This window comes from Sitophilus oryzae, unplaced genomic scaffold, assembly GCF_002938485.1.
Source record: "Sitophilus oryzae breed Bouriz unplaced genomic scaffold, Soryzae_2.0 scaffold_1229_pilon_pilon, whole genome shotgun sequence".
NCBI lineage: Eukaryota > Metazoa > Arthropoda > Insecta > Coleoptera > Curculionidae > Sitophilus > Sitophilus oryzae.
The window spans coordinates 50,851-75,154 of record NW_022145870.1 but is presented as its reverse complement, the minus strand read 5'-3'; the positions used below and the strand labels follow the sequence as shown (position 1 = coordinate 75,154).

Below are 24,304 nucleotides of genomic sequence, written 5' to 3'. Positions count from 1 at the left end.
ATCGAATAAACATCGTATATATGTGAAAAAAATGAGAAAAGTTAAACAGAAAATCGATATTAATGTTTGTAATTTCGATATCGCATAGGGTGATGCTAGAAATCGACATAGCGATCTATTACCAAATACTACTATAAGGGCTTATAATCTGTGGCCCCAGTAATTCAGGAAAACGAATGTGATGTTAAGTCTTTTAACAGATCCAAACGGATCTCTCGGTTTGAGAACGTATGTTTACTCAAAGTCTTTCAAGACAAATACACATTTTTGCAACAGGTTTTGATCGTATTAAAGGTGTTAATTACATTACGGATACAGCGCGATAACGATAGTGTATTGATCCCGTAAAACGCCAAACCTGACTCTGTCTTCATATTCGATGATGTAGCTTAGAGAAACAAGATAAAATTAGAAATTATTTTTGCATGTGGTCGTCACAATGCAACTTCGACTCGTTTTACCTCTGTCAGACCTATTCAAAGATCCCTAAACAATTGGTTCGAGATAATGCTAATATAATACTCTTTTCAAGCTAAGATGATACTAATCTTTAGGCAAGTACGTATGATGATCACGTAAATACAGTGATACGTCGATAAACATGTTTAAGGATATATGTTCTGCTGGAATGTTGGAAAGACAAATATGGATTTCTTGTTATTGTTAAAGACTGTGATATTCACAAAGGCCGTTACCGAAGCAGATTTAATACCTATATAATACCATAAACATAGTTTAATGGTTAGTATGTAAGAGTCCTTGATCGAGGATACACCTCAGTATCAGACGATCCGGATTGCAACAGACCTGATTGAAACAGACCTGATTGAAACAGACCCGATTGGAAACAGACCTGATTGAAACAGATTCTGATTGAAACAGGCCTTGATTGTGGAACAGACCTGATTGAACGGATCTGATTGAACGGACCTGATTGAACGGCCCTGATTGAAACAGAAGATCGAGTTCGAAATGCCTAAAATATTAACAAAAGATGAGCGAGAAGTTCAGAGAAAGATTATAAATGCTGCTAGACATATACGAAAAAAACATCTAGCCTTGAAATTAGAACGTGATGAGGGAGATGAAACTCTAAATAGAATATTGGGACCTATAACTATACCCTTAAATAAACTCGCAGACAGAACAATAAAGAACAAGGAAGAGGAAATTGTAAAGATGGAAAAGATAACACCACCATCATCGATAAAGAAACAGCCGAAACCTGAACGCAGTTCTCAAAAGTATGTTGAATTCCAGCCGACTGAAATGATTGCGGAGAAGTCTGGAAACAGTGATAATGATGATGATGATAATGTTTTTATGGAAGTACAATCACTACAAGCATTTAAAGATGCTAACGAAGATCTTCAAAAATCAATTCTAGAACAAACTGAAGTGTACAAGAGCTACTTGGATCAGTATCCAAAAATAGCACATGAATTTATCGATAAGTACTTTATAGATTCCGATGAAATAGATCATACGTATGGTTTACAACATAATGCACCAACTGAAACTTGGAAAATGGGGACGGAAAAAGTGGATTTTCTTCAAAATGGTGATATACGAGTAGGCGATTCTATTTACAAAGGAAATCGTGGTTTATATGAATTGTTATTTCTAAAGAAACCTATGCACTTTACTGAAAACGATAGAGTTCAATTTCAGAAAATATTGAAGCAAACCAACGTTCACAAAAGAGATTTTAGTCCATTGGGACAATTGAGAGGTAGTAAATCTGTGAAATATAGGGATTTCGTTAAACCATTGATTACAGCTGCATCTTCGGCTTCGCTTGAAGGTTCAAGACTTAGGCATTCATCAGCCAGCAATATAGCACAGAAAATCCCTAAAACCAGATCGCAAACTAAATCTGGATCCGCACTACTTGAGTATAATGAAAAACCTAAAGAATATATTTATTATGATGACGTCAACGAGTTGGTGGATAGATTAAGTAAACTGGATGCCTCTCAAACAGCAGGAAACGGAAACCATACGAATGAAATAATGAGTATTCTTGAAGAATTGTTAGAACTAGGTGTAGTTGAACCTATAAATAAAGTGTTATACTAGATATTTGAGCATTATTATTTCAACCATGAACAAGTTCGGATGGTCTTTATCTTCCAAGCGAAGGTTAGTACACCCTCAACCTGAATTTTCCCACACACCTGAAGGAGATTATGATTTTGAAAATCGAAAAATAACTAATGTTGAAGACCCTACAGAAGAGAGCGATGTATCGACTAAACGATATACTGATGAGCTAGCAGGGAAAGTCCGCGAAGAGATAAAATTTCAAGCTCGTTCTATGGAAACAATAAACGCATTTAACAGTGTTCTTGCCGAAAGATTAGAAGCGTTAGAGATAGACTTACAGGAGACGTTTTCAAAAATTTCAACACGTCTAACGGATATGGATAAGAAATTTGGAACTTTAGAGGATGAGATAGTCAAGAAACTGCATATAGATCTTGATATCTGGAAAGTGCAATAAAAGAATTATACAGATACGGTGATTGAAAAACTAATAAGGCTAAACGTCTAGAACTGGATAGTATCAATTCTAAACTATCAAACATTGAGCATGATATACAGAACATTGATACGGATATAGCAGCACAATATCAGAGAGTGCTTGATTCGTTTAAGACAATAACAAACCAGAAAATAGACGATTTATCAAACGATTTGGGTGATGTAAAAGGTGTCCTTGAAGATTTATTATTAAGTAAAAAAAATTCTAACCCAAAATAAAATATAAATACACATATACCAGCACTATTTCGTTAGACAAAGCGATGGGTTCTAGAGAACAAGTCGTTAGGGAACTTCATAAACCCGCTCGTATTAAATTCAAAAGACGAAGATTTATTCAGTATGGTTTAGACGATACTTTTGCCACCGATCTTGCTCAATTAGATCAATATTCTCGAGAGAATAAGGGCTATAAATATATCTTGGTTGTGATTGATTGTTTTTCCAAATATCTATGGACAAAACCTGTAAAATCAAAATCTGCACCAGACATTACTAAGGCCATGGAAATCATATTGAAATCTTCAAACAGAATTCCTAAAAAGTTGGTGTCGGATAATGGCAAAGAGTATTACAACAGTCAGTTTCAAAATTTGATGAAAAAATACAAGATCCAACACTACAGTACTTTTAGCCTTTGAAAGCCTCTATAGCTGAACGTAATTGCACTATTAAGGAAAAAATTGTTTGTGATCGTTTACGTTGAATGGGAACCATAAATGGCTGGAATTACTAAAATAAAGTTACAGAAGACTACAACGATACGAAACACAGAACCATTGGAATGAAACCGAAGAATGTGGATAGTAATAGTGAGAAGAAACTAATACTAGATGGCGTTTATAGTCATATTAAGGTAGCGGGAAAATCAGAATTTAAAGTTGGCGATACCGTTAGAATCTCAAACAGAAACATCTTTGAAAAGGATATACGCCAAATTGGACCACTGAGCTTTTCAGCATCTAAAGTAAAAATTACAAACCCTGTAACGTACCTTTTAGAAGATTATCAAGGTAATCCCATCAGCGGTGGATTTTACGAAGAAGAATTACAGAAAACTAAACAACCTGAAATCTATCTTGTAGAGCAAGTGTTGAAAAAGAAAGGAAATAAAATTCTAGTCAAGTGGTTAGGATTCGACAAATCACATAATAGTTGGATTGATAAAAGTAAAGACATTGTCTAAACCTCTTCAGTATTCAAAATGCATTCATTGTGTAAGGAGTGTAATTTCCACTGTTTAAGTCATCAACATAAAAATCAGTGTTGTGTAGAATTAGAACCTGGAATTCAGCTTGTTAGGTGTGCTTTTAAAAATCGAATTAAATCTTATAGGATAACCTCTGAATCACATCCGAATAATATTATCCTATATTTAGATGCTCTTAAAGATACTATTGTACGTTTACTTCAGGAACATATATCGATTCATACCTCCATCAAATTCAATATGGAATTATTTTGTTCATACATATTAGGATCTGAAACGAAAGAAGATATTAAATCGTTTAATTCCCGATATGATGTTGTTTACGAAAATACAAATCTGGAGGAAGTATTCAACGAGTTTAAACAAGTCTTAGTGACGAAATCTGGTGCTTTCCAGGAAAGAGATAGCGGCTGGTCGTTACGTAAGATTCTATTTTTAGAATTGAATATAAACAAGTTTAAACAAATAAATTAGTTTGATGGTGGTGGTAGGGGAAGGAAATAAAACGTATACGATCGATTAGTAATCGTCAAGACACCGGTTTGTGCGTATGTCGAGATGGAAGCGCTAGACATAACCTCAAATTCATCATCATGTTCCTCACCAGATTATTTCGAGTATCTAAACAGTATGGTTTTACGAAGTAATATGGAAATCAAGAAAGAACGCAGATTGTTGGCTGAAACGTGTTATCCCACGAAGAACTTTGATATTGTTGCTGGAATAAGTATCGCGAGAGGTTTGATACCTACAGTTAAAATTGTGAACAAATTATTCAACCTACCCAATGAATCCATTGATAACTCTTTGACGATACTCGGATTGTCTGAGTTTTTGAACATTACTTCATCATTTATTTTGGTACCTGACAATGAGAAATGGAGAAAACTGTTCAAGCCCCTATCTGAAAATTTCACCGTTAAAGCAAGCAAATTCCTGGAAGAGTGGATAATTACAGTGATGTGTTTGATGTACCGTTTTGTTTCACTATGGAAGACATTCGATTAATTTTAAATCAAAAGTTTATTGTTAATTATAGGTTAGAGTTACTTGTAAAATTAGACTTAAGACCTTTTTACGATAATCTTTTACATTATATTAGAGCTTGTAATGTCTCTGAAGAAAATTGTTTGGAAGAAATTAAAAAATATTGTTATTTAAATGTTTGTGAATTATCATATTATATGTTGGAATTTCTAGAAATTAATCCAAATAAACTCAAAAATGATTTTCAACTCATATGTGTATTTACCGCTTGTGAATAAATGTATAGAAATAATAATTTAACGCTTTATTCTTTAGTATTATTTAAACACTTGAAGAGTAAATATGTGTAAAAGGAGAAAGATGTCTACCGAAGATATAAATTTTTTACTAGAGAAACATTTGGCTAATTTACAACAATTAAAAGAACTTATAAAATTTTACGAAGAGAAACAGTATATGTTTTCGAAACTTCTAGAATTGAAGATCTCCCATAAACATACTAAATGATTTGTTTGGATGACTCGCCCTACGATATACGCATAATTTTTTAAATCAAAAGTTTATTGCTAATTATAGGTTAGAGTTACTTGTAAAAATAACACCTTGTAACTGTTGTGAATAAATGTATAAAAATAATAATTTAACGTTTTATTCTTTAGTATTATTTAACCACTTGAAAAGTAAACATGTATTTGGATTTGGCAAAATATACTACAGAGGAGTTAAAAGCACTGTCTGTAGAATTTCTAGCAGAGCATATTAGCCCCTATACGCTTTTAAATATATGGTCTCGACTTCCTATCGAATACAAAAATAATTTCTATTTGCAAACGCAATTGCCATGTTTTATTCACACAACAGACCTGATCAAGGACTCATATTGACGGTCCTCCCCCCTTCTCAAGCAAGATGCCGAGATTGTTTATATTCTCTCCAACATAGCTTAACAGTCATTCAGTATCCAGGACATGGCGGCGTTAAGTTCAGCTTTTATTATATTTAAGCCGTTATAGTGCAAAATACATTCTATATAAATAAAACCGAAAAGATGTTATTGAAGCTTTCGTATGTTTAAAAACAATGATTCTACAACGAAGTGTAAATGGCCAGAAGCTTGGCAGAGATTGAAATATAGCAATAACGGATCGGTGGAAGTTTTCAAACGTCCATTATCGGAAGAAGAGACTAGGAATAAGACGAACATAAAATATAAAATAAGGTAATCTTTTTCAAATAGAAGTGTTGGAGATCAATCTGATTGGCAGATGCTAGCCATCAATTTTAACGATAGTTCAACCATGAAAAATCAGACGTGTAAAAAGGATAAGGAAGAACCTACAGTGATTTCATATATAGTTCTATTTTGTATATAATTATGACGTTTATATCATCTGCTATAATAGTATTTAGTACCTGCGCCAAAATATCAAAAAGTAAAATGTATTGCATACTTTAAAATAAATAATAAAAATTTGCGTTTGTTTTTCATTAACACCCTGTATATAATAGGTATGACGTAAGACAGGTTTGACGTTTGACGTTTGATAGATGACGTAAGACAGGTTTGACGTTTGACGTTTGACATTTGACGTAAGACAGGTTTGACGTTTGACATTTGACAGATGACGTAAGACAGGCTTGACATTTGACGTTTGACATTTGACGTTTGACGTTTGACAGATGACGTTTGACAGGTGCCCCTCCTCCTCGCGCTTGCGCTGTATTCTCCTCCTCGCCGCGCCTGCGCTGTACCCCCTCCTCCTCGCGATTTGACGTTTGACGTTTGACGTTTGACAGATGACGTAAGACAGGTTTGACGTTTGACATATGACGTTTGACGTTTGACAGATGACGTAAGACAAGTTTGACGTTTGACATATGACGTTTGACGTTTGACAGATGACAAGTTTGACGTTTGACGTTTGACATATGACGTTTGAGGTTTGACAGCTCCCCTCCTCCTCGCGCCTGCGCTGTACCCCCACTCCTCGCGCATGCGCTGTACCCCCACTCCTCGCGCATGCGCCGTGCGCTCTGCTCCACTGCTCCACTGATGGTGAAACCCCCTTCTACCTCTACTGACAAGGGTAAACCAACCCGTATTCAAAATCATTTGCCGGTCCGTAGGGAAAGGGCCAGATTCAAAAAACCGCCATTTTACCTAAAATTAGACTGAAAAAAAACCGCCACCAATTTGTTAAGGGTTGTGCCACAACGAAACCATCTGGAAACGATGTACAGATGACAAGGGTAAACCAACCCGTATTCAAAATCATTTGCCGGTCCGTAGGGAAATGGGCAGAATCAAAAAACCGCTATTTTACCTAAAATTAGACTGAAAAAAAACCGCCACCAATTTGTTAAGGGTTGTGCCGCAACGAGACCATCTGGAAACGGTGTACAGATGAGAAGGGTACACCACCCCGTATTCAGAATCATTTGCCGGTCCGTAGAAAAAGGGCCAAGAACAAAAAACCGCTGTTTCTCGTAAAAATTAACAGAAACAAAACTGTAGCTCATTTATTAAGGGTTGTACCGCCACCACACCAAGTGGAAATGACATATAGGCAACTAGAGTATACTATCTCATACTCAAAACCATTTGCCGGTCCGTAGGAAAAGGGCCAGAATAAAAAAAACTGTCATTTTACCTTAAAATTAGACAGAAAAAAATCGCCACCAATTTGTTAAGGGTTGTGCCGCAACAAAACCATCTGGAAACGATGTACAGATGAAAAGGGTACACCACCCTGTATTCAAAACCATTTGCAGGTCCGTAGGGAAAGGGCCAGAATCAAAAAACTGTCATTTTACCTAAAATTAGACTGAAAAAAAATTGCCTCCAATTTGTTTAGGGTTGTGCCGCAACGAGACCAGCGATAAACGATGTACAGATGACGAGGGTACACCACCCCGTATTCAGAATCATTTGCCGGTCCGGAGAAAAAAGACCAAGTACAAAAATCGTTTTTTCACTAAATATTTGCCTGAAAAAAATAAACCAATATGCAGTTGTTTTTCGGTTTTCAGTCTAATTTTAGGTAAAATTGCGGTTTTTTGAATCTGGCCCTTTCCCTACGGACCGGCAAATGATTTTGAATACGGGATGGTGTACCCTTGTCATCTGTACATCGTTTCCAGATGGTCTCGTTGCGGCACAACCCTTAACAAATTGAGGGGGATTTTTTTTCTGTCTAATTTTAGGTAAAAAGACAGTTCTTTGATTCTGGCCGTTTCCCTCCGGACCGGCAAATGATTTTGAATACGGGGTGGTGTACCCTTCTCATCTGTACACCGTTTTCAGGTGGTCTCGTTGCGGCACAACCCTTAATAAATGAGCTACACATTTCTTTCTGTTAATTTTCAAGAGAAACAGCGGTTTTTTGAACTTGGCCCTTTCCCTACGGACCGGCAAATGATTTTGAATACGGGGTGGTGTACCCTTGTCATCTGTACATCGTTTCCAGGTGGTCTCGTTGCGGCACAACTCTTAATAAATGAGCTACAATTTTTTTTTCTGTTAATTTTCAAGAGAAACAGCGGTGTTTTGACTCTGGCCCTTTTCCCACGGTCCGGCCAAGGTTTTGGATATGGGGTAATGTACCCTAGTCGTTTATACATCTTTGCCAAAAGGTTTCGTCGTGTCACAACCTTTAATAAATTACCGGCGATTTTTGCGAAGAACTAGATAGAACTCAATTTCTTAAGAGGATTTTTAAAGTTAAATTAATATCATTCATAAATAATTGTTCATTATACGAGCATATAAATATAAACTCGACATATTGTAAATATTTAATAATATTTGTAACAACAGAAAAGTGTGGCTGTAGATATATTTTAACTGAGGCGTTTCGGTACAGAGAACCGTGGATGTGGCTGAAATCTGACTAAAAAGCGTTGTTACCATATGTTTACTATGGTTGGGATTTATCCGAAACCGTGGATGAAAAATCGTAGCTATCTTCACGCCTGTACTTTTTACAACGTTTAGAAATAACAAAAATTGGAAATATAAAAATCTAGCGATTTTAGTAATAATTTATTTCTGTTATCAATATATATTTGTGATAGCAAAATGTATCATATTAGTTTATGATAGGAAATATAATCAAATGTTAAAGTGCTATCCTCTCGAACGGATGTAAATTTTATATATTAAATAAATTTATACAGTGTTTACTTTATTTTAATGGCTTCTCTATACCGTTTTATCCTCCTTTATTTCATATCTCAAAATATTATTTATGTTCATTACCCTCCTAATGTAACACGATGTGAAATATGTTTCTCTAATAAGACAAAAATATAACCCTTGATAAAAATTGTCAATTTATGAAAGTTGGTTTAATCAATAATAATACATATAATTTTATATATCCCATAAACAAAGGAGAAAATGTTAGTAGGTTTTTTAAAATTTCATATCATTATTCCAATCAAACCATTTTTGATACTAATTGGATTAAAAGATCCGAATTAAAATATTCACATTTTCAAAATGAATCATTCAACTATACTAAATTTATTAATGAAAAAAATTATGGATATAACATTTTTAATATCGTTAATCTCTTTTTAACTTTTACAATATTTTTGTATATTACAATTTTAATTATCTTTTTTTATTATAAATTTCAAACAGGAAATTTACACTTTCATTAATCAATTTCATTTAAAATATTGTTTCGAATAGACAATAAGCAATGCGCATGAGTTGACGATATGATTAGGTGGGGATACGAATTGGTAGGGGTTCGAATATTAAAGTAAGAGAAGAACTTAATTTTATTTAGTTCATTCACCATGTCTTCTAAAGTTTTTGAAAATCTTTTAAATTCAAAAATTTTCTTTTTGAATAAATCTTCGTCAAAGTTTGTTATTGTTGGTATAAGTAATCAAGATTTATCACCGAAAATTATAATTGGTGGAAAAAATGGTTTCTCTATAACTTTAAGTGAAGAAAATTGGAACAGTTTTTGCAGTAATCGGGGTGCTATTGAAAATTACTTCTGCTTTCCCCAGCAAATTAACGAACCCATGTTGAATATAGACAACTTTAAATTATATTTTGAGAAAGTCAACAGTCTTCCTGTTGTAAAAATTAAAGATAAATATTCGAGATATATGTATATTTAGGATATGAGCCTATAGAAACCTTATGGCATTTGAAGGAAGTTGTGGATTATAGGATTTCTATTATTAAGAAACAAGAATTTTCACTTTACTTTAAAATGTTCCAAACCAGCATTTCAAGTCAGGAAGATGATCATATTGATAATATTTATCGTATTTTACAACCAAATCAAAATCCAAACAGTGAAAATGTTTCAACAATGTTGGAGTTTCTAACACTCTATCCTGAAGAACTGGAAACCAGGTCAAAGAGAAATGGACTTAAAAGAAAAGATTATGAAGAAATCGGTGACTTTTCAGGAAGAGAAAAATAAACTTTTTGTGTTAGTGCAGTGGAATTTTGCTTATAAACAAGCACGAAAAAGTGAATTTAGAACTTATTATTTAGATAGACTTCATTTTGAAAAACGAATTAATAATTGTAAGCTTATTCTTGATCCAATACTAAGCAAAGAACACAGAACTAAAATGTATTTAACACGATTTACTAATACTTGTATTTAACCAAATATTAAATAAAACTATATTATACTGATTAGTGCTTTTATTTTATTTTAAGTTACATAAAACAACTATACAACATCATTTTTATTAATCCATATATTAAACTTTTTATCTAATCCTAACCATTTTACATAAACTTTGTTTCCTTTTCTTCTTATAATTTTTTCAACGAGGTATACATCAGAGTGTTTTGCTTTCTGTAACTCCTGTTCATAAAATCCACCCTGAATTTCATCATTTCTTTCATCTTCAATTATATATGTTCTGGGATTTGTCATCTTAACTTTTTTAATTCTAAATATTTCATTTGACCAACTTGGAGTGTAACCTTTGGAAAACGCCTCGCGATACTTGCTTATACGCACATGATCTCCAACTTTAAATTTAGCAAGTTTTGAATCTACTGTTTTAGCATGAGTAAAGACTGATCTTAAAATCTTCTTTTCATTTTGTTTATTTACTTGGTTTGGTTTCATTCCAATTGTTGAATGTTGGGTGTTGTTGTAATCCTTAACGGTATCTTGTAAAATATTAAGCCATCTATAATTTCCTTGCAAACTAAACATTTTCGACATTCTGGTTTTTAATGTTCGGTTTACTCTTTCTACTACACTTGCTTTTAAATTGGAAAAAGTACTATAATGACTAATTTTAAATCGTTCCATCAGTTTTTGGAAATGTTGGTTGAAAAATTCTGTACCCCTATCCGTTTGCAAATTTTGTGGGTAGGTTTTTAAAGTAAGTAATATAGTTTCTATTGCTGTGGCAACATCCTTACCAGATTTTGTTTTTACAGGTTCTGCCCAAACATATTTTGAAAACACATTTATAACAACTAAAATATATCTATAACCCCTATTAAATTTGGAATATGGTTGCATTTCTACTAGATCTGCCTGTAAAAGATCATTTAGTCCTTTAACAATTACCCTTCTTCGCATAAATTTTATTCTAGCAGGTTTATGTAACTCATTAACTACTTGTTCCTTAATTGTTGTCATACTTTTGAAATTTTACCAAAAGGTATTTTGTTTTTGAACGTAGTTGTCCACAAAGATTTTATACGTCTATCTCCATTCTTTTAATTTTTGTGTTTGTTCATCCTTATTAGTTTCAATCAAAATTTCATTAATTTTAATTATTTCTTTGACTAGGTTATCTAGATATTCTTTAACTGTTGTTAACAGAAAATCTTTTCTTTTATTTGCAGAATTTTCTATTTGCGTTTCTATTTTTGTTAGTTCTTCATCCAATATTTTAGAGATATTATATATAATTTGTGAAATATTTTGTATATATCGTCTACTGTCTAAACGTACATCAACTAATTTTTTACCATTAAGAGTATCATTTATAAGTTTACGTTTAGTTTGATCAATATTATCAATATCATTTCTTAGATGTTTAATTTTGTCTTTTTGATTTTTAATTATCACTTCTCTAATTTGAGTGTTCATGGTTTTATCAATTTCATCAATATCAGCATTAATTTTTTTATTTTCTTCTTTTACATACTCTTTCAACGATTCTAGACTTGCATAAAGTTCATCCAATTTTAAATTTGACTTCTCTAAACTGGATTTTATTGCAGAAATTTCACTTTTACTTTTATTTCTATCTTCACTTTCCAAAATTTTTTTGATTTTAATTTTGTAATTTGAGCTAGTGTATTATTAAATTGCTGTCTTAGATCTTGTAGTTCTTCTATGTCTTTTTTATGGTTAACTATGTGCATATTTAATGCTGTCGCTGTAATTTTCTCATTTCTGTCAATTTTATCATGAACATTCTTAAAATAAGCTACTTCTTGATTAACTCTTTCGTAAACGTTGTTTGCGAAATCTTCAAATTTTGTTTTAATATCATTTTTGAGATTTCTTTTGATTGATTCAATTTGTGATGTATCGTTAATGGAATCTTTAATTTGTTCTATTTCTGTTTTTAAATTATTAATTGTTTTTATATTATCATTAAATTGTACAATTTTATCTTCATGTTTTGTAATTTTTTCATCAAAAAACTTAATTTTCTTTGCAAAATTATTATAGTTTGATTCGTTTTCACTTAATTTCTTATTTGTGTTGTCTATACTACCTTGTTTTAGAGCTTTTCAGGCTTAACTAGCTATACCCGGTTTCTCCTCCTTTTAAACGGCTTCGGCTTTAAATCAATCAAATCCCTGCTTTCGGGTGCCAATTTTGTAACAGCCTTTTTTTCTATAGAGCTATTACTAACGCCTAACAGTCGGTCTTTTTGTTCCCGGGCGCCACTCCCAAAGTTTAAAGTGTTTGAGAGACCACCATACGGGTAGCTTTTCTACAGTGGAGAATCCAGGGAAATGGGGTAAAAGCCAGTTAAAGTCGAATATATTCCATAACGAGGTTTATTTAAATAAATTAATTATGAATACAATGTCTTCAAATAAATAAAATATGAAGAAAATACTAAAACATGCAATATCGCAAAATCTAACTCAGAGAAATTAAATCAGTTAATTACAATAGCAAATAATTAAGTTCATATGATTTAAATTCAAACCTGTAAAGAAATATTATAATAGAAAATACTAGCAATACATATTCACATGCATCTTTAAATAAATCAAATATGAATCCAATATCTTCAAATAAATCTAATATGTAGAAAATATTAAAATATGAAATATCGCAAAATCTAACACAGAGAAATTAAATCAATTAATTACAATAGCAAATAATTTAGTTCATATTATTTAAACTCAATATCTTCAAATAAACAAAATATGAAGAAAATACTAAAACAGGAAATATCCCAAATTTTAACACAGAGAAATTAAATCAGTTAATTACAATAGCAAATAATTAAGTTCATAGGATTTAAATTCAAACCTGTAAAGAAATATTATTATGGTAAAACAAAAGAGGAACCTTAATTAACTCCTCCGTAAAGGAATTTTATACCATAAAAATAAAATAAAAACCCTACTGTGCTGAAACTAAAATTTGTGATTACTAGAACTCTGATGGGGTATCTGGCGGTTACAAAAGCCCGGAACCCGGTCACACTAATTATTCACGGTCAGGTATAAAGAAAACTTAAGAAAATCGCCGTCGGATCAAAACGAAACGGTCTGGTTGGCTATTCACGGTCAGGTATAAAAAAAACTTAAATGCTCGGATTTTAACTATCTATACTCATAAATCAGAAATACGGTTTACACTTATTTTTAAATCAAATCTCTGAGACCACGATTTATATTTATTTAAAATCAAGAACGGAGATACGGTACTTTTACTTTAAAACTCAAGAATTCGGTTCTTTACAGCAGCGCTGATAAAAAACTGATCAGAATTGACTTAAACTCACGAGGTTTACTTAGAAAAGATCAGCGGTACTTAGTCTCAACAGGAAGGCCCCCGTTTTCGCCCTCCCGTCCCTTAAATAATTTTTCCCGTCGGGAACCACGAACCACGTTCTGTTACCATCGTCCTACCTCCCATCAAGATTCCTTATAGTAAAAAAAAACGGTTTTTACCCGTCGATCCTACAAAAAACCATTTGCTGTTTGTACCAAAAAAAAAAAACTTCAACGTCTCCATGCAAATCGACGAAATATTTAACACAATTTTATCAGCAAATAATTTTTAGTATTAAAAATATTTTTCAGTTTTAGACTATCATAACAGTTCTAAAAATAAAAATAAACCATACTAAGCTTGTCTTAGAATTATTTGTTACCATAATCCTTCAAAACAAATGAACATATCAAATTCTACTTATATACAGTATGGTTCATAAATCGACAAATGCTATCCGTCCTGGTGATCAAAAAAAAACAAATATTTAAAAATTTACCATGAGAATATTAACGATAAAAAAAATAAAAAAGTCAGGTCCCAAGGCAGGATCGAACCCGGGCTCTTTGGTGTACCAGCGAAGTACTTTCACGCCGAGCTATCGTGCCGTGTTAGATTTATGTTCACGCCTAGCATTTAACAGGTTAAATAAGAAAAATATACGGACTTTATTACACTGCGAAATAGGAAAAGTTGTTTTTCAAAGGAACGCTTGTCAAGAAAATTCATATTTGGATATCTTTGAGCATAAAATCTTCAGGCTAACCACCCCCCCCCCTCCCAAGCAATTGTTCTCACAAAATAAAACCGCTAGTAACATATCCATTCCTTCGGCAGATACTGCTTCATTTTTCTTGATAAAATAATAATTACTTACTTATTAACCTTATTGTAGATAAATTAAATAAAAATAACTTGTTATAAATTAAAATAAAGTCCATAAACTAATGTCGATTTTGAAAATAGCTACTAAGTGTCACTTAGAAAATTGCCATAGCGACACCAGCCATTTTGATTACAATTTTATTGAAAAATCGCTTTTTATTCAAAATCTGAGCCAAATAGGTACAGGAAACCTTAATACAGTTTGAAAGAGCATTTAAATCTGCTTTGACTAATTTAATAAAATAGAGGGTGTTGTATTTGAAATAACGAAGTTTTTATGTAAAATAAATATTTAAAATAGACCAGCAATTTTTAATACCCCTGTATACATTTAAGAAAGCAATCAAGTTTTTAAGTAAAGTTTATTTCTCTGGCTTGAAAGTCAGCACAAGAATTAATTCTGAAAAGTAATGTACGAGGTGCTGACAAACTTTTTTATTATAGCATGCATAATTAAATATCTTTAAATATCTCAAAAACAAAAGCTTTTAAATATATTAAACCTTTATAATAAATGCCTTATTTTATGTCCAAGAATCCAAAAATGAAATAAAATACCGGGTGTTCCATAAGAAGAAACAAAACTTTGCTATGGATCTCAGTTTTGACACAACCTGTACATTTCAAAATAATTTTAAATTATGCACATTAAATTCCCACATGTACCCATAAAATATTTTGTTTCTACATCTTTCCGTTTTCGTATAATCAACCGAGGCGAATGAGGTGCGCCACCCTGTATATATATTCAGGTGAAATGGTGAAATATTACAAATAAAAATATAGATAATACAGATTACAATGTTATATCAGGAGATAGTATTTGTAAAGTTTCTTATACATTTTTCTTAAACTAAAGCAAACTTAAAAAATAAAGTAGGTTTTAACAAAAATGACATTCCCTAGACTTAAATGTATTTTTAACACAAAAGAAGGTTTTTTTAACACATAACAAGTAGGAATACATAATGATCATTTGTCACTCAACTTGAAATGTTTATGTCAGTAGTTATTCTAATACGGGACTGCGACAGTCGGATGGCCAAGAAGGTTACCAAAGATTTTCACCTGTATTTTTTACGTGCTTACCTGTGGGTTCTTGTAAATTTACCAGAGGCTGTTGAAGAGGGCCTTAATTGTTGTGGTTTAGGTATGTAGCAGGTAATGCAAATTGTGTGACGTCAGAGCAGTTTGGGGAAGAACTTTGATAGGTTAAAGGTTATCTCGAAATATTGTGATAAGTTATTATTGTGTACGAGAGGTTACTGGGGTCGGGTTTTATCAGTAAATATTGCGATAAGGATGTTTTTCGCTGTACTCATAGTGCGAGCCAAGCCTAGCCTTGTGTGAAATATATTTATAAGAAAAGATAAATTAAATTATAAGCACATTTATTTTTATATTAATATTTTCCATAAATATTACAATATCTAATTTAATGAATATAGTTTTTGCAATAGTTTAATGTTGTAAATTACTGTATTTCTTTCTGTATCTAAATATGAATTTTACTCAACAGTGTACTTATTTGAAGGAAAAAACAGGATTTTTCTAAACACGTTTATTTTATATTAATTATTCCAATTGCTTAAGTGTTTTATTACCTCCACTTATAATGAGTATTTAGTTTTACAATAATTTAGATATGTAAATATAAATTACAATATTTCTATGAATCTAAAATATAATTTTTAGTGAACAGTGTAATTTATTTAAATAACAATTTAAAACAAGATTACTTTAAACACATATATTTTTACAATAATCTTATATGAAAACTGATATGTCTGTAGATCCAAATCTCCACACCTTATGGGCGAGGAAATGTTCAATATTTCATATATACCAGTAGATCCGAATGATCCTTCTCCTCTTTCTGTATCACAAATGCTCTGAAAAATATAATATTAATTAAAATTTAAATTTACTTATATAAATGATTTAAAATACCTTGTACTTCTTGCACTTCAGGATAGAATATCCTCTCACAAATCAGCTGTGCGATGCGATCACCTCTCTTTATAATAAAATCGTTCTCAGAATGATTAAACGAAACAATTTTAACTATTCCCTTATAGTCTTCATCTACGACTCCTTCTGTAAAATAAATATCTGTTATTAGTTGAGAGGAAATTTTATAATTAAAATAAAATACTCCAACATCTATGAAATTGTTTTATACCACAGATCTGGGGTGCAATTCGACCATAACACCCTTTAGGTACTTGATTTTTTAAACCTGTATTTACTATATTTCTGTCTCTTGCTGGTATTATACAGTCATCTATACTTTTTAAATCGAATCCAGCTGATCTAGCTGAACCCTTAACTGGAGCATATGCTGCAGGTGTTGTTCTAACATATTTTAGAACTGTTTGTTTTTCTAGTTTCAATTTCAACATAAGGTTAAATAAAAGAAAAATAAATAAAGTAAGTGGATTAATCTAACAATTTATATAACCCCAGGGAAGTGTATCTGTTGTAATATAATTTACAGTTCTTTTATCGTCGTATGGAGTTAGAGCAATTTTTTTCTGGTCTATTGTATACACCTAATGTTTTTTACTCCGAATCAATGTTTCTTTGACAGACATACTGCTATTATTAAATAGACATTCATAATAATCCTCAAAAGTAATTGTTTTTAGTGATGCACTTGTTACTCCCTTTATCCTTTTTAATACTCTTATTTGCATTGTTTTGTAACGTTTTAAATGTATACATTTTAGATTTCAAACCAATAAATTCAACCATTATGTTTCCATTAAAATTACCAGCCCTTGAGTGTTTCTATAGTAATTTAAGAAAATCTGGTATAGAACAATGTGAATATGATCATGCTATAAAAGTATGGGATACATTTAAAATTCAAAATCTTTGTGAATATATGGAATTATATTTAAAAACAGATGTATTGCTTTTAGCTGATGTATTTGAAAATTTTCATAAGGTTTGTTTAAAAACATATAATTTGGAATGTTTAAAGTATTACACAGCCCCAGGTTTAGCCTACGACAGTTGTTTAAATGTATCTGGAATTAATTTAGAGTTATCAACAGATATTGATAAATTAATGTTTATCGAAAGAGTTATTAGAGGTGGAATATCACAATGTAGTAACCGATATGGGAAAGCAAATGACGTCTTTATGGGAAATGAGTATAACACTACCCTTCAATCATCATACCTTATGTATTTTGATGTAAATAACTTATATGGTACAGCCATGAGCCATTATATGTTATTCTTGGTAATCTAGGACGTGCCGAATGATGTGCTCCTCTGTATTTGACAATATTAGCCTCATAACCGAGTAAAAGTTGTTGATCCGAGACATGCATCTTAGGATTATTATTATTATTATTATTAGTTTTATCTGCTTCGGTTGCATGCACCTGTGCTTCAGGTGTCGTAAGCTCTTCAGGACTTACGACTTTTGTCACTCTGTATTGTTTCTTTGATGCTATTCATTTCTCTTTCCGAAAAAACTTGACGCCTTTTAATTGAGCGAATTTGGTCAGTTAGTCGTTGTACTGTACATGGTATATTAGGGTATCGTATTTGCCATAAGTCGCTTACTCTGTCTCTGTATCCTGTTAGGTCTCCTTCCAAATCAGTGGCTTGAAGGTGTGCGTGAATTAAAAATAGGTTCATTTCTCATGTCCAACGCCTTCTTTTCAAGGTGGGTCTTGGGTTAGCGGGCCTATCACTTAGATCGACCAAACTTTCCCTTTCATTTACAGGTGTTGTTTCTTCTTCAATTATCTGGAGGTTTATCAATGAAATCGAGTTTTTGTCCCCCCAGAATCCGTGGGGCAGACTGCGTTTGCAGTATGGGATTCCGAGATTCCAATATCTCTACCCATCTGGGGCAAATCCTTTTGTTTTGAACTCGACGCCATTAAAATTCAATTGTAAATAATATATTTTTGTTTCAGGTAGGTTTAACCACCGGAGGAAGTAATTGGAGTGTGTGAGGAAATAAAGGATAAGGTAAGGTAGGATGAAGATAATTTTTAAGTTAGATGGATAGGGGTTATAAGGACAGCTGGACAAACTGCTCCAATTGGTCGCCTCTTACGACAGGCAGGAGATTCCTTGGTGCTATTCTTTTTACAACCCGGCAACCACACGGGTAATCAACAATACAATATCACTTTATTATTATTACAATATTACAATATCACTTTATTATTATTATTATTATCAGTTTTCATATAAAATTATTGTAAAATATATGTGTTTAAAGTAATCTTATTTTAAATTGTTATTTAAATAAGTACACTGTTCACTAAAAATTATATTTTAGATTCATAGAAATATTGTAATTTACATTTACATATTTAAATTATTGTAAAACTAAATACTCATTATAAGTGGAGGTAATAAAACACTAAAGCAATTTAAATAACTTACATTACATTGGAAAATGTAAAAATGGAATTATTAATATAAAATAAACGTGTTTAGAAAATCCTGTTGTTAATTATTATTTTAATTGTTCTTATTCAAATAAGTACACTGTTGAGTAAAATTCATATTTAGATACAGAAAGAAATACAGCAATTTACAACATTAAACTATTGCAAAAACTATATTCATTAAATTAGATATTGTAATATTTATGGAAAATATTAATATAAAAATAAATGTGCTTATAATTTAATTTATCTTTTCTTATAAAATATATTTCACAAGGCTAGGCTTGGCTCGCACTATGAGTAACAGCGAAAAACATCCTTATCGCAATATTTACTGATAAAACCCGACCCCCGTAACCTCTCGTACACAATAATAACTTATCACAATATTTCGAGATAACCTTTAACCTATCGAAGTTCTTCACCAAACTGCTCTGACGTCACACAATTTTCATTTACCTGCTACCTACCTAAACCACAGCAATTAAGGCCCTCTTCAACAGCCTCTGGTAAATTTACGAGAACCCACAGGTACGCACACAAAAAATACAGGTGAAAATCTTTGGTAACCTTCTTGGCCATCCGACTGTCGCAGTCCCGTATTAGTTTAACTACTTACAATATCACTTTTATTAGATTTTATTAATTGTATTTCTGCTTCAAGAGATGCAATTTTAGCATAGTAATAATTAAATATTTCTGCAAGTTTTTTAGTGACACTACTTATAATTGCCTCGCTTACTGCATCCGCTTCATTGCTTGATCTTAGTGCATCAATCAGCGATCTCTCAAATTCAGTTTGAGATCTTGTTGGCCTCTCAGTAAAATACACTTAATATTATAAGAACCTTTTTCGAAAACTACACCCTACAATTATTAAACTGTAGACTAACTAACAATTTAATCTAACGCTGGATATGCCGAGCACAGTCACACACGTGTATAGTGTATACTCGATGAACGATATTAGAGTTCTACAACTAAAACCATAATTAATAAATAATTAAGTAATTTCTTAAACTACTTATAAATTAATGCTAATTTACCTTCCTCTAGAGATTTTACACCAAATTCCAGTTTCGAAATAGCATCAAAACATTTCCTTAAATGGGGTTGAACAGCATGTGGATTTCTAAAATATAAAAAATAAAAGTCTTGAATTTGTAAAAGTAAAGTCTTCATAACTTAAACTTCAGAATAGTAATAACAAATAGAGTGGAAAACGGGTACTAACTTAAAATTTATGGTAAAGTAGTTTAGTAGTAAAGTGGTATCCCGTTGTAACCTTTACTTTTTAAAATTTAAGATGATGTTGGGTAGCCAAATTTTACATGTAGATATTTTTCTGTATGGGGATTCTGAATATAAGGGATATACACAGATAAAGCCGCATCATATTGAACTTTTTTATATATTAACCTAGGTAAAATTTGATTTCGGCAATAGTTTTTGCTTTGATTTAAATTTAAAATGAATTAAGCAAATGAACACAGCCGCCCCTTAAGTAATAAAAGATTAAAAAATTGGTGTCTTGGATAAATTTCGAAAAACTGTACTTGAAAAAGTTGTTTTTTTTATATAAGTGTACTAATGTTCTCGTGGTAGAAGCAAAAATAATCGATGGTAGTTCACTTATTAGATTAGTCAAATATTTACCTAGCGGTTATATATTCACTAAAATCTATTGCACATGTTAAAAGCTTTTAACAAAATAAATTTAGTTGTAAAAATCAGACTAAAAGTGACGCAAAGTATGAATAACTTCCGCATTTATGGATATGACATCACAAATTTCATATTGGTTCATGCTGGGAACTTATTTGCGCAATATTAGATATCAAAATGTATTTTTATAGCCTACTTATAGAATTGTTTGATTGGTTGGCTGATCAAACTAAAATTAAAGTATTATAAAAAATTGTTTAATAAACATACTATTATAACTGGCCTGAATTTTAAAGTAAATCTACACGTAAATTGGGTAATTAGAGATAAAAAATGTTAGAAATGATGTCACCTCAATAATTATATGTATGTAGTTTGCATCACTCAAGTCAATATTTTTACAACAAAATTTAACTTTTCATAAAAAAACTATTAATTTATTCAAAAAATTGAACTAAACATATACAGTATACATATGAGTACTAGATAAATATTTGAATGACAAACGAGTTCCATCAGTTATTTTTGCCTTTATCAAGAGAATCAGCTATTATTGGTAAATAATTTCGAAAAGAATTGTTACATTGTAAAATTAAAAATGAAACAATTTTTCCAAATACAGTTTTTCGAATTTATTCAAAACAAAACCAAACCAAACCAAACCAAACCAAATACAGTTTTTCGAAATTTGGCCAGGTACCTATTTTTTAGCCATTTATTACTCTAAATGTCAAACTTGACAGATATCCGACAGCAATGGAATACATTTTCATATAATTTTTAATCTAACTCAAAGCAGAAACTATTAGTCTAAGAGCTAGCAACGTTTTCGAGAAAGTATTTTAAGACGTCTGGCTCTTTGATATATCGTTTACTATTCTCTCTGGAACAGCATGCGGCCCGTCTGGCTGCCGATACGTTGCGTTCACTACTGCGCATCGAAAGAAGATCCTATATATATTTTTTTTTAATTTAGTCCTATAAATTGTAGTACTGAATATAAATCGAACATGTCTCCATAGCGCAGTGCGTAGATTTTCCTACTACGAACCGAGGATTCCGAGGATTCAGAGTTCGAATCCGGGTCAGGGCAAAGACTTTTTTATTTTAATTCCGTTTATATTCCGATAATAAAATATTAAATAATTCTGGTGATTAAAAAAAAAAACAAATATTTAATACCTTTAGTATCAGAATATAAACGAAAATAAAATGAAAAAGTTTTTACACTGACCGGATTCGAACTCTGACTCCTCGCTTGATGGGCAGAACCTCTACGCGCTGAGCTACACTGTAAAAAATTTTGAGTGAAAATTTACTCAAATTGAACGAAAATCTTCGTCAAACGAGTCCACGCAGAATTGCGTGAAAAATTAACACAAAAGTTTTGAGGAATTTTTACACCGCCAGAGAGTACAATTTTTAATCAAGATTTATCAGTGTTTATACAAATTAGTGAAAACGACGTGAATAAGTAAGCAGTAATACGCTGAATTTGAAGTTGCGTTACAACAACGTGATTTGGATTTGTGATCTGGAATTGTAAGGCTAACTAGTCTTTGGAAAAAATGGAATCGTTTATCCGTCCACCGGAACCGCTATCCCTGGGAGGATATATTGCCGAGGACTGGAGAAAATGCAAACACAAGTTTGATATTTTTTTGGAGGTAACAGGACTAAAAAGAAACGAAAGAAAAAGCAAATGGCGGCGTTCTTGAACCTGATTGGCGAAGATGGCCTGGATCTGTTCAATTCGTTTAGTTTGACAGACGAGGAAGCGGCAATTTTGAAAATAGTGAAGGAGAAATTTGATGAATACTGCTGTCCAAAGAAAAATGTAATCTTTGAAAGGTTTAAATTTAATTCAATTATACAAAAGCAAGGGCAAAGTTTTGATACCTTTTTGACAGATTTACGGAAAGCGATCAAAACAACAGAGTATAGAGATCAAGACCATATGATTAGAGACAGAATTGTCATAGGAATTTTTAAAAAATACACACAGAAGAGATTGTTGAGAGAATCAGATTTGACACTGGACACAGCAATTAAGGTATGTAGGGCTGTTGAAGCAAGCAAGTCTCAGTGTAAGATGCTTCAGAGCGAGGCAATATCAGTTAGTGCTGTTAGAAAAGAAAAAGATTATCATGTTTGTGGATGTAGAATGTAGAATGCTTAGGAGGGGAGTTAATCACCGCGACCTTATAGATCTATTGTGTGTTCCCCTTTCTTGAGTTATAACGAGTTATAACTTATCATACAGTCTCAGGGCTTTCAGAAAAGTCAGTACCTGAGACGGCTCCACAGAGGCCAGCTCTCCATCCTCGACATCAGACGCACCAAGGTTCATGGCACGAATGGTCGTCGTCTCGGCGCACTCAGTGATAAGGTGTTCTGGTGTTTCCCCATTTTCCCCACAAAATCTGCATTCGCCGTTGCTTCTCAGTTTCAGCCTACTGAGGTGTTCATTGAGGAGAGTGTGTCCTGTTAGAAACCCCGTGACAATCCGAAGATTGTTTTTACTTAAATCAAGGAAAACCTTTGATTTTTCTCGGTCATAAGTTCTAAGGAACTTTTTTGAGTGTCTTAGACCGTTGGAGGACACCCATTCCAAGTTACGGATGGAGTCTTCCAGATTCTTCAGTTCCGCTTTCAGTTGGTTCCCGTTTGGAAAACAGAACGGTTCTGGTCCAGTTAGTGGAGTGTTCGCTTCTTTTCTAGCTAGATCATTTGCTTTTTCATTGCCTTCTATCCCTTGGTGAGCAGGCACCCAGAGTAGGAGGATTTTATTTTCTTTGCCTAATTTGTTGAGCTTCTCTAGGCATTCTTTGACCAACTTCGAATTGATGGTTACTGAGTTGATCGCGTTAAGTGCTGCTTGACTATCGGATAGGATGGCAACTTCCTGTTTTCGATAGTTCCTATCTAAGATAGTACGCATCTTTCAATAGCGCAAATTTCTACCTGAAGGATACTGGGGTAGGTGCCCATTGGTTCGGAGTATTCAGTTTTCGGCCCAAATACTCCTATCCCTGTCCCTGCTTTGGTTTTGGAAGCATCAGTATACCACGTGATGGTATGGTCTTTTATATGCTGAGTAAGCGTTTCTTTCTTCCAATCCTTTTTATTACTCAATACTACAGTGAGGTGTTTCTCAAAGTTGTAAATTCTTGGTATGTTATCCACTGGGAGTTGTAGAAGTGGAATTTTCTTTTTGAGGGTGTTCCAAGCCCCTGACCTGAAAATTCTCCCAGTACTGTTTCCGTCACTAACCATTCTAATCATTTCCCGCCAGTCTTGTGCATATCATGAGAGCCTTTGTGGCTTTGCTGGTAATGTTCTTAATATGCCTGTTCCAGAGAAGTTTACTATCCAGGGTTATTCCCAGATATTTCACTTCCTGTGATGGCAGTATTTTCTTTCCATCTAGATGGATTCTTTTCAAGTTTTTCAAACTTCGCTTTCTGGTGAATGGCACTACTGCGGTTTTATCTGAGTTAATACTCAGCCCGACAGTCCTGCACCATTTCTCAGCGATGCGGAATCCTCTTTAGATAATATCACACAGGGTGCCTTCATGTTTCCCCCGTACAATGATGACTATGTCATCTGCGTAC

General features: G+C 32.6%; 2 protein-coding genes across 2 annotated transcripts; both read left to right on the top strand.

The window, feature by feature from the left end:
* The first annotated feature begins 2,807 nt into the window (after window positions 1-2,807).
* LOC115874127 lies at window positions 2,808-3,185 on the top strand. Its single transcript, XM_030889222.1, has one exon. The coding sequence runs from the start codon at window positions 2,808-2,810 to the stop codon at window positions 3,183-3,185; it is 378 nt and encodes a 125-aa protein (XP_030745082.1).
* Window positions 3,186-22,389: 19,204 nt separating this feature from the next.
* LOC115874126 lies at window positions 22,390-22,857 on the top strand. Its single transcript, XM_030889221.1, has one exon. It carries the CDS (start codon window positions 22,390-22,392, stop codon window positions 22,855-22,857), a length of 468 nt encoding a protein of 155 aa, XP_030745081.1.
* The last annotated feature ends 1,447 nt before the right edge of the window (window positions 22,858-24,304 follow it).

Bases quoted from the DNA above. Each gene is read 5' to 3' on its own strand.
- LOC115874127 (XM_030889222.1), top strand. From the start codon at position 2,808: ATGGGTTCTAGAGAACAAGTCGTTAGGGAACTTCATAAACCCGCTCGT.
- LOC115874126 (XM_030889221.1), top strand. From the start codon at position 22,390: ATGGCGGCGTTCTTGAACCTGATTGGCGAAGATGGCCTGGATCTGTTC.